Source organism: Liolophura sinensis, chromosome 7 (assembly GCF_032854445.1).
Source record: "Liolophura sinensis isolate JHLJ2023 chromosome 7, CUHK_Ljap_v2, whole genome shotgun sequence".
In the NCBI taxonomy this organism is placed as follows: Eukaryota; Metazoa; Mollusca; class Polyplacophora; order Chitonida; family Chitonidae; genus Liolophura; species Liolophura sinensis.
This window is the reverse complement of record NC_088301.1, coordinates 46197495-46210046: the sequence shown is the minus strand read 5'-3', so window position 1 is coordinate 46210046 and position 12552 is coordinate 46197495. Positions and strand designations below refer to the sequence as shown.

The following is a 12552-nucleotide window of genomic DNA, read 5'->3' as shown; positions in this document are numbered from 1 at the left end:
TTAAGAGGGTCTGGGAATTACCTGAACTTAACAAGGTACCACAGATAAGGATCTTGCCACTGGGCATTTCCTGGGTGCTAAATGAGTTTCATAAAAAGGTAATCCAACAAATCCTTCCCAAGGAAACCCTAATGAGTCATGCCAGTGGCTCAGGCAAATTTAGCTTCAAGGCTATATGGATGGTTAATGCTTGTTCATACAAATACTTGATCCAAAAAAATCCCACCACTACTGCATAGTGCTTGTAATGATACGCTACAAATGTCAACACATCAACACTTACCTGGAAAATGTTGATTACATTCTAGTGTAGTTTACTTCAGTTTACGCTTAATATAATCAGGAACTCTAAGGTATATGTACATGCCATTACTGCATGCCATAAACTTAATTTGTTGAATCTCTCAGTTAGATGGTTGCATAATTGAATCTTTTTGCAACAAGTTCTAAAATTGATTGAAATTTACTTGATCACATTAGGCCCACACCACTCTAAAATTCTATAAAAAGAGCTAAAGTTAATTTTGATAATAAACCTGCACTAAATGTAATTGCCAGACGAGAATGTCAGTCTTAATTTCAGTCATAAATTCACTGAGAGGAGAAATGATATTTTAATATTTTTTTTCTAGTGAATTTACTTGTAAGAAAAGATTCGTCCAGTCACAGATATTGGAGAGAATGATTCGCAAGTATTGTCATATATGTAAGTGAATTCATTATAAACATTTCCTTACACTATACACCATTACTTGGCACCACTTGGCACCACATATAAAAGAAGAAAAATAATAGCAATTTAATTTCAGAAAGACTTCAGCATACAAGAAACAAAAAAGGGTTTCTTTATTTCTATTAATTCTAGATACACATTCAAAGGAATTTACCTTGACTGCCTTGACCTTCTTCTGCAGCATTGTTTCCATCTGTTTTGCCAATTTGTGGACCAAATTTTTGCCTCTGACTTCTTCAACAGATGCCCCATGTGTTTTGTATTCCTGCAACCAATCATTTTTAGGTAAATTATATGCTCACCAGATAAACAAATATTACATACATTTACACACATCTTATCCTAAATTCTTGGTTCAAACACTGTTTATTTCAAATATATAACTATCATGGTGTGAGTATGAGACAGTTAACCTTTAAACATGACTATGATCAAATGCTGATATATAAGAACATCAATCATCTTTCAAAATATTTCAAGATTTATCTTTACATGTTGCATGATGAAATATTTTTTCATTTCTTTATCATAAATCAACTTTATTTCTCCCATATATGTTTACACGAAATTTCAAACATCTCATAATTTGGATAACTTGGTTTTCCAAGGAGAACTGCTAGCAAATTAAATTATATGCAGATCACCTACATGCAGGTCACACGCATAGAGTAAAACTTAGAGTTTTTGCAATAAGTGGATGCATATTCCACATAAAAGAACACAACAGCTCTTACACAGCAATAAATAAAAACAATCAATTTTCCATTATTTGAGCTTTTTATAAACCATTTTTTTCCAAGTAATAAGGAGAGTTCATGTGAACATCTCCTGTTCATTTCTTTAAAATGTATAAAAGAATACCAGAAGCATTATGGTGAGCTTTACCCCCAAGTGGAATCTGTATCTATGTATTCACAAAAAATTAAAACAATTGGAGTTGTAGCCCAGACACAAAATCATTTCTGTTTATGCACAGGTGTATACATGCATGTAGGGATGACAAGGTTGTTACGATGGCAACAGTGAAAATGGACAAATATTAGGCACAAAACATCATCACCTCTGTTTCAAAGTATCCACTAAGAATTAAAATTAAGTATGAGAAAGAACTGAAGTTATAGCCAGGTCACAAAAAGTTCATGCCTAGCTATACAGTAGATATCAGGAAACTAGCAAGCTGGTTACCAAAATTAAAACCTTATGCAAAAAAACAGCTGGAGTAATAGCCCGGAAACAAAATGTAATCTATAAATACAGCACATACTGGGAAACTGGAAATCTGGTAAGCATATGATAACCACGGAAATGAACAAATGTGAGTCACGACACATCATCATCCACGTATGCAAGTAGCCACCAAAAACTGAATATGTATCAGTTAGCCAATCAATGTCACATTCATATTTTGTGCTTGAAATCATTGATTCAAGGTCCATCTGGGAAGTGCATAGGTCTACACGTATGTGCATTCAGAATAATGTAATCTAGCAATCTGTGTATTTAAGTGGCAAAAACCTGATGTGGTCTTTCAGCTGACGTAGTCTTCACATTAGTGTTTTCTCTGCCTTTAAATTTAATAACAATATAGCATTTTGAGCCATTCTACACCAGTGACATCAAATAAATTACAATTGACAACACTGCATTTTTGTTACTTAAGCCTGCTTAAGCCATACCAGGGAGCTTCCAGGTTAATAGCTATACTATTCAAGCAATAATTTACATGAACAGTTTATAATGTGGCTAGATTTCACTTGTTACGAGTAGCTATTTGTCAACTATCACACTGTTGTTGCTGCACTCTGGCTTTTTCTCCACTCTGAAACCTTATGTTTCATATGCACTGTTTATGTTCATGACATCACCCTAAGCTTAATGGAATGACCATTGTCATCAGATGAAGGCCTTAATCATACTGGTGCAAACATGGTAAAAATATACAGTGCTTGCTCTTATGTGCACTTGAGTCCATGGTATAGGTATATCTACACCTTAACCTAGGCCTCAACCTAAAAATATCACCGGGATGTTGCCATATAACCAAGGGACAAATATTTACCCACAGGGTATAGAATAGGGAAAATATGCTGCTTAGAAAAAATTCACGATGAACGCACAAAGAAAAACCATTTTAGTTTAACATGAAGACATAAAGCCTTTGTGCTCAGGCCTTGTAAAGCTTGCATATAGACACTAGCAGAATAGGATCACAGCTAGAGAATGTCTGCTTCTTGGTTAGCATGGGCGGCACGGCTTAATGGAGCCAACGGGAGTTTTTGCCCTTTTATACTTCCTGCTGGAGGATAATATTGTGTTAACAGCAACAGCCATAATCTTGCCCAGAGGTTCTTCCAAAGCACTTTACGCCTTCTATTCCTATTCATGTCCCTCTAAACATTACCCACACCCCAGCACCTTGTCTGCTCATCCAGACAGCACAGATGTGGAATGCTTCACTGCCCACTTTTGGGTCATTAAAATGTTAGAGCCCACATAGCTCAGTGTTCTCAACCTTCTGGTATTAATTTGATCTGCCTGGGATACAGTCATGTGGCGTAATTTATTGAAATGTGAGAGAGATATTATGTTATTCACCTGCTCCGAGAAGATTCTTTAAAAACCTATCAACCCACATCATTCAGAATAAATAAGCTGTAGATGAGAGGACCAGTGGCTAAATCTCTCCTGAGTGGCTAGTTGAAAGACGAGACTTAATCTTCCATGGCTAATACCCAACAGCCCACAAGTGAAGGGAAAACTTCATCCCACAAAGATAGAGCATTGTCTTTAACATTTCTGCTAAATCCTTACAACTGCGCTGGGTTTTATGTTACTATGTAGTTAACACACTGATCAATTGCACACATGTGGGTGAGTATTTACTAACCTTGGCTGTCATATGCAGCCATTTCTTGCATTTCCAACTAATATGATACTTATCTCAGGGCACCACATATATACCCCCTATACAATAAATGCTCCATATAAAAATAATATGAGACATGAGACCAATACAAGCTATATCAAACTAAATTGTATAAATGAAAGCACGAGTTTTGAAATCCCAGGATATTCCCCTAATGGCAAACAAAACAAGAGATGATGGAATCAGGCTTGGTGATTTTGAGTCAAACACTCTTCAAATATGGTGCTGACCAGAAAAACCAAAAGGGTACACAATTCTGCAAATTTTAAAGTTTGCCTTCAATAGGCTTAGGCTCTAGTGGTACATGTAGAGGCAAAAAAGTGAGCCAATATCTCAATGCTAACAGAGGCTTTTCTGTAGATATTATGTAGATAATCATAATATAAAAAAGTATACAGATGGATGGGTGGATAGAAAATTATTTTATGACAATTAATGGACATCATACGAACAAACAAATAATACAAGAGATCGACATATACATGTATATATGTGAGTTGATTTGATGAGTTGAGTTGACACTGGATATACATGTACACAGACAACATGTATATCCTCCATATAAGAAAAATGTGAAATAATGTCATGTGCAAGAAATTCTCCATATACAGGTTCAAACAGATCATCATATAACATTCGTACAACCATTCACGTTTGAACATTTTTAAAGCTGTCAGACATCACTATATACATGTAGAAACAGATTTAATAAAGTCATAACTAATCTGCTTTCATATCAATGAACAGTAGAATGGTTACAGGGTTGCTATGGAAGGCATACAACATATACAGGAATATTATCCAGTACATAATTGCTCCTGTAACGTTAACTGCTACATACACATACATGTAGCTAGTGAACCCATGTCTCCATTGCCACCTGAAAACAACTACATGCAAACAGGATGCCACAAAAATGACACACACACAAACACACTTTGCACAAAAAAATCTCCTCAGAAGTGCAACATCTCTTCCAATTAATCAGTCAAAGCTGCCAGAAACGACTTTTTCTAACAAACTTAGAAGAATCTTGTGTGCTTTGCATCTGCACTCAAAAAAAAAAAAAAAACACAACCCAATTAGACCAGGCATCTCATATTTAAATTCTTTAGTCACAAACTTTCCTAATGTGATTTTCTTGAGGCATGAGTTTATCAAAGGAATTGGATGGGAGAGCTTTACGAGGCATGCCATGAAATAGTTTGCAGCGCAAATCCAGCCTAGGTCCTACATCATCTTTTATGTGGGGAAATTATTGTCATAATGAGACAGACACCACGTGATGCCCAAGCATAGTCCCTGCAAGAGCAATTTATACATTTAGAAAGCTGGCACCAATTCTAGCCTGAAGAAACCCGTCCCAAATTGATAGCCCAGCTAAGACGTGAGGCGAAAAACTGTTTCCAGCCATTCCCTACTGGTAACCTTAATGTATCTATTGTTTAAGAGGCATTTTAAACAAATGGTATCAGAGGTATGGGCAAACTTCATCTTCAAATGAAGAATGAAAAGTTCTCATGGAGTTTCTTGTGATTCATCTGACAAACGAAAATACAGATTAATGTTGAGCAGGACTGTCAAACCACTTGAAAGCAATTGTTTATCTTGACCAGACAAATCCATTTGGGACGACGCTCTCGACTGGATTCACTTAGCGCAATGAATGGGATATATCTTGATGTAATATCACTGAAAGAAAAACACTACCAAGAGCCCAGAGTGTGCTGGGAAATATGCCAATGCCTTAAAATTAATCACGAAAATAAATCTGAGACAAACTCTTACAGGTATATAATGTCCTGTTGTAAATGCATCAGTGCTCCACATAATCCAATACCTGCTGAGCTTGATTATATATTACTGCACCACATCTTTTTTTTTTTCTAAAGCTCATTTAATATTGGGGTGTAACAGCATTCATGTACTACAGAAGATTTGATTTACAAATGATTTGATTTGATGACCAAATGTTACATTGGATTGCATACATGCCACACAAACATGAAGTACATCATCAACCACTAATATGTATCTTAGAACGATCTTGAAGAATATACATGCACATACTAATCAATACCACAAACTTCACCAAAAACTAAACCCCTAAAATATTTCAACATCAAATCAAAAGAGTTATCAATTATCAAACATTGTTATCACTTAATTAGTAGATATTTGAGCTTCCAAACATCTTGTATTGACAACTCTTATGAGTTGCTAATGATCAGAAAGTTTTTGATGCTTTCATATCCCTTATAGTGCAATGTGGTTCACTGACCAGAATTATACTGGCCCCTTTCCAAGAGACACAGAGGATTATGGGAAAACCTGCCAGCTTCAGATAGCAATGCTCCAGAGTTAAAGCACAAAAGGGTAACTATGCAATCATAATATTGAAGCCAACAGCTTTGTTCTAACATAATATCAATAATTCAGTTCACTCCACAAAAGATATGTATCAGACAGGACGTGCATATATGTGAACATAATGCTGGTAAACAATACATGACAAAATGCACTGAAGATCTTTGAAAAAATAACACAGTGCCTCTAATTTGAACATACAAGCTATCTCAAAAGATCTTTAAACAGTGCTTAGTTTATACTTTGAACAGTTGTAGTTATATTTGCAGAGAATTGACACACCAAATTAAATGTTACTGATTATAAAACAATGATATTTCAAGAATAGATTTCATTATTTCTGTATTTCATCAAACAACTATCAACTGTTTTCCCACTTTTCGAGTGAAAAGGATAACATATTAATAACTGTAGTACAAACCAGGAATAAAGTTCTCAGTGGCACAACACCAGTACATCCCATACTACCATCCTTAATCTGCTCAGAGTATCTAAAATTTAACTTAAGGATTTATTAAACATGATAGCCATGTAAAATGATGCTATATTTAAGCTAATAACGCAGAAAAATAAAAAAATATTTGCTATTCTTATCACTACAATGCCAGTTTATGCATATTTGTTGTCAGTACTGTCTTAGTTTCCATTGTTTTCACCCTAATATATACTATCAAGTAAAAGCAGAGTTCAAAAAATATTACATTTCATAAATTATTTGATAACTCAGAGTTTACGGTGCAAGCAGAACAATTCAGCAGGCACTCATAGTAACAATATGAATTATAATGGCACATGAAAACCACATTCACAAGTGGCATAGAAAATATTGTAGTATATGATCATTGTGGCTTTCAGTAGATTAAAAAGCTTGTAATGTTACACAGGGGAAATATCTGCTGAAAAATCTCATTACCCCCAAGGCTTCGAAATGGTCGACAAGAAATGGAAAATACACCCTTATGAGTGTCACTTTGTGGTCTAGCAATCATCCAATGCTTGCTTTCAGGCAAACTTTTGTTCTGCTTCAGACCAACATGTGGCATCTCCTGAACAACAATTTTGTGGCAGACAAAGCACATCCATCATTACTGCCTCTGTTCAGTCCATAAAATGGTTCCTTAGCAGTATAAATACCAGTTTGTAGGCCTTAGTGAGAGAAAATATTAAGAAATCATGGTTAAAACACAGCATTAAAGTTTGGCCACAAATCATGCTTGCAGTGAATTACAATATCTTGTATGCATATGGACTATAATATCTCTCTCCATAGAGTACATGACATATTGTGAATGCCACCACATAAGTAGATGTATAATATAGCATGCTTGAAAAATGAATACATCAAGTCAAATGTAATATTTGTGAAAAATGATTTTGCAGTTTTCAGGGGATCTGAACTAAATTTTGTCAGTCCCTGTAGATGTTCATTTACAGCAGCATAATAACATAACTGTTTGTTGACATATTTATTTATTTATATACTTTGATCCTTGCTTAATGTCAAACTCAAGAATATTTCACTTTTACTATGGCTGTATTTTACTGGCAAATTTTCACACACATGATGTAGAGATATGGACACCACCATATTGGTGGAAGACAAGTGGCGGTCAACAAATGTTAGACTGAACAAATGAGCATCAACTGCTTCTTGTCACCACAGTGATAGTGGTGGAACTTATTGTCCAAGGCGATGACTGATTGCCTCACAGGGAGGCCCCCCTGTGATTGAACCAACACCTTATGTGTCCTACAGAATGTTTGTTGATGTACATGTGATTTATACACCTTCATCCCTCAAAGTAATATACATCTATTGTGTACTTGCTCTGTAGTGAATATCAATTTTTCGGGTATTAAGGTCAATGAAACCATATGACAAAGTATAATTTCTGTGACCTGATATCAACGTTTACATGTCTGTCCTAAGGATCTGGATAGTAACAGTGCTTTGTAACCAAATGCTGCTTGAATCAGTTGTAGCATTTAGATGTTTCAGGAAGAAAGAAAGCAATGGAACAAAGACAACCAGTCGATTTAACTCTTTCTTTAGGCATATATGTAGAGGGTTATTTCCACTGACAAATCAATGGTTTTTACTCTAGTTGCTCTATTTAACTCAGTGCTATGAGGATTGGCACTGCTGGATCCTTATTGATCAAACTCCTCAGATATAAACATATGATACACTCACACGCATGGCACAGTTTGTACCCCAAAGCAATAACCTCTGTTAATTTTGGACGAAATCTCTTGGATTCATTCCAAATCAACCCAACATTGATGTATGACTCTAATAAACAGAGCGGCTTGGCACATGATAAAATCAGTTGGTGGACTGAGGAAGGGGTTTAGCCCGTAAAACCAAAATGGACACCCTGGAGGGCTTACGCAGATAGATGCAGTATTAAAGAGTCCATCGTAATGTCCACTGGGATCCTATGCATCCAGTGCAACCTAAATTGTGTTGACATGGTCAAATCTCCTGAAACAATCCCATTCTGTGCACCTGAGCAGAGCAGGAATCGACATTTGCATGTAGCTCTTGTCATCCCATGGATCAACAGATCTTTCCATTACCTGCCATGCTCCCTGCTTTAATGTACACATGCTTAGACCATGTAGATGTCACTATCTGAATACAGCATAAGCAGAACCAGAATCAGGAAATTTAAACTATTTACATGTAGCAGGTGCATGTACTACATATACAAAGAAAACTGAAAGACACCATGTTAAAAAATCGAAAATATTGTTGTTTTGTTTTTCTCTTCAAAAATCATTTAACAATATAGAATGACAGCTAAGCATTATGTGTACAAAAATCCTTAATATCCACCTGCAAGGCTTCAGACAATTCTTAGGATAATGGATGTTTTTCACTTTCTTCACAGCACCCAATCAAAGGCAAAGCCATAAAAGGAAAAAAAAGAAGCACTGCAGAACAATCAGTGTTGAAAATTCGGTCAATGAACTAGATGATGTAAATGAAACAGAAATCGTAGCTATCAGAATATGATCCACACCCCACAAATGTGTGGGTGACACACAAGAAAGAGACGAAGATAATAGTCATTGGTTTTATCAAGCTGAAGTAATTTTAAGGAGTGTACTTGATAGAAATCCAAGTATCTTCTTTCAAAGGTACCACACTAAAACTGAAATGTCATTCTTATCTTGGACGACTGACTTCAACATTCAAAAGGATTCACATTCTTCAGAATTCAAATATGTTCCTTCATACACTATACATTATACACAATTTATGAATGAATTACTAATGATGGTTTGGTTGTGTGATATATTCTTTGCTATATCAACTCTATAACAGTCATGAAGTCTGTGTTCCTGTGTCTTTGGTTGGGCGATTCTTCAGTTACAGTTGGCCATGCTCAACTGTTATGTATGGCGTACTCAGAGATAGAGCCAAGCCAGCACAGACAATGGGATAGGGACTTAATGACCTGGAACACAGTGCAGCCAACTGTTGGAAGCCAACCAAACTTTGCGACCAGACCGTTGTTTGTACAGGCTTGAAGGGATGGAAACATTGTGAGGACCACAGGGAAAAAAGTCAAGAATTCTCCCAAAAGCCAATCCTGCAGACAACAGCTTCTGTCAATATTTGGACGCTTATCTGATGGTGGCCAAGTCAAGATAAAGCCCACATGCTGTCGAGCTTGTATCAACAAATCTCAACCAATTAAACTTTAGTATAAGCATTGTGTCAGGCTCACTGGGCTGAGAGCTGTCATGTGCACTGAGGGTGTTCCACTAACAGCACAGCTTAATAAGGACTAAACAGCAATGGCAGCAGACCAGTGAGTGCGACCAAAGCCAACCTTAAATTTTTTTAGGACAGATACTGTTTTTAACCAAAGCTATGAAACTTTTATGGGAAGAGGACTGTTCTCATCAATATCTTTATTTTAAATTGATTTCAGTCAACAGATTGAGGCATATGACATTGGTGTTTATAGTTACAGTCTACAGCTACATGTACATGACAGATTCAGTAAAAGTACTCACTAATTTACATTAGCTCCTACATTATGAAAGTTTACAGACACCCAAAACCTGAATACGTAAAGATTCTTTCTTTCTCTTTCTGTATCTTGTTTCTGAAATTTTTGTATTTTTCTATTAATTAGTATGGGTATAAATTAAACACAAGCATTTAAGATAAAGGTGATGTCACTACATCATGATCACCAATCTATGAGTATCAAACATTATATTTATTTATATCTTCATTAAAGTATATTGTATTTAAACAACATTCATAAATTATCTTGATCAACCATGCTAAGTAAATACGAACCTCATCTTTTTTTTCAATCTTTTTTGAGTGCACAGGTATGAAATCTCTTGACAGATATGACATAATTTATTTAATTTAAGTCCCTTAACTTATTAATAACCCTGATTTGCAAGAACATCTATTTAATTTCATCTGAGACTATCACAGCACATAGGGCCCACAGGGATATATGCCCAGCCACCCCAATGCAGGTTCACAACCTGCATGTCTCATCCATGAGTAGATTCAGACATATACTGTTTCAAAACATAAGCCTTTAGGCAGACAATTACCCATATCTATTCTTAAGACACAGTCAAGACAATTTTATAAGTAAATCATAAAAAGGACTGAGAAACATTTTAAATGAAAAAGCACATTACAAGACTTTGTATGTAATGTGACACAATTGGCTGTTGACTACCAATTTATATCCCTGTTCATCCTATAAAAGACGTCAGCAAATTAATAGTCCAAGAAACCATGCTTTAAGAAGTTCTTACAGAAATATTAACATTTTCCCAATATATTGTGCAGTGCACCAAAAAATGCCTCAGGCCATAAGTATAGCTGCAAGAGATAGTGTGCCTACAAAAGGAAATGGACACATAGAGGGGCAGACGCAGGATATGTTTTTGTTATTACATCTCAGTTTTATACACAAATTTCATGGAATGTGGATCTCAAACTCTTACTATTTCAAAAAGAAAACAACAGTAATTGAAATAACAGAAATTTCAAGGCAAGAATCATAAAGTTAATGATACGCAAATCAGCTTAAGTTACAGATTATGTATCTATCTCGATGGAGCTCTAAGGTGAAGCTTCTCCTAATTAGACACTTGACATGGTCCCCTATGGATGCCTTTGCCTTCATCATGAAGGTCTAAGAATTTACAGGAATTATTCCAGGTGATCTACAGGGTCAATAGGTCAACAGCCAAGCAAAAGAGTGTCGTGGGGAGATCTTTGAGAAGCGACATTCCTGGGCTAAATCATATCTGATTTAAGTCACTGTGCATATTCCCACTTCTCGCGTCTAACTAAAACTGACCATCCCAGAAACGATGGTCCTTGATTTCTTCTTGATGGTGAGCTCAGATGGTGAGCTCAGGTGGCAGTGGAGCAAGCAAATCTACTAAATAAATACTCATTTAGAAAGCAAGGGTCTTGCTGAACTAATTGGCCGACCAAACTCGTTCACGCTTCTCTAGGGACTATCAAGATTAACCTTACTTAATGCACACCTCTGCCACTAAAATATATGCTCACATTCTATAACCCTATTGGGAATTCAAGTGGTACATCCAAGCTAGTGGAAAGAAATTAATGTACATTTGCACTGAAATATCCTATTTACATACCAGTACTATGAACTAAAATGATCACTTGGAATAAAACGATTGTTTTTTTATCAAAAATGAAAAGACATTAAAACCATATGAAAGAAACATATATATTACATATAGGAGGCCCTACATACTTCAAAGAATAGTGTTCCCCAAAGCTGACAAAAATTCAAAGTGTTTCAAAATATGTGCAAAACTTTATTTGAATGCCTAAGCATTTCACACTAAGAGATCAAATGATGTACTTAATTCCTCAACCTTTTTCTCTTATGAAAGAGCATTTTTTTTATCAGTCAGTACAGAATAATGCCTTCGGAATGTGCTTGAACCTTGCAAACAGTCTAAAATGTTGAAGAATTACAGTGCATGATTAAGCTATAGCTATATAAACAGCATGTTCAGCTCTATCAAACCATTTAAAGCAAAGAATTTTTCATTTTTTAAATAACATCTAATGCTTAGTATTACAAAAAGAGCAGGTCACAAATATCTGTAATAGCATCTTGGAATTGTGGACCATCTGGATTTGACCCAAGGGGGGAATGTACCATGTACCATGTCAGAGGTTTATCAGAGCTGTGTTAAAGATGAGAGTTTACAGTAGTCTTGGGATCAATAGTAAGCTTGAGTTCTGGGAACCATATCATACCAAGTAGATTGATTCCAGCCGGATTCAATGCCCTTACAATGGTAGACTGCCGCAGCCTTATACAGTCTCTTCAGCAAGAAAGACTCAATATTAATTTGTACAGCAATTCTTCGCAGAAGAATTTTATGGAGAACCATCACTGAGGTCAGCGTCTCAAGAGCATGTCACCAGCTGGTCAAGCACTGCAGACAAAATGGTGGACATGAATCAGCCTCAGCCGGTCTTTGC

At 35.9% G+C, this 12552-nt stretch overlaps 1 protein-coding gene across 1 annotated transcript in view; it reads right to left on the bottom strand.

Moving 5' to 3' along the window:
* The window catches only part of LOC135470961 (voltage-dependent calcium channel subunit alpha-2/delta-3-like), a 68546-nt gene that overhangs the window by 35615 nt on the left and 20379 nt on the right, over positions 1-12552 (bottom strand). The window contains 1 exon segment of the mRNA XM_064750010.1: positions 888-998. Within this exon segment, the coding sequence (XP_064606080.1) occupies positions 888-998 (111 nt within the window).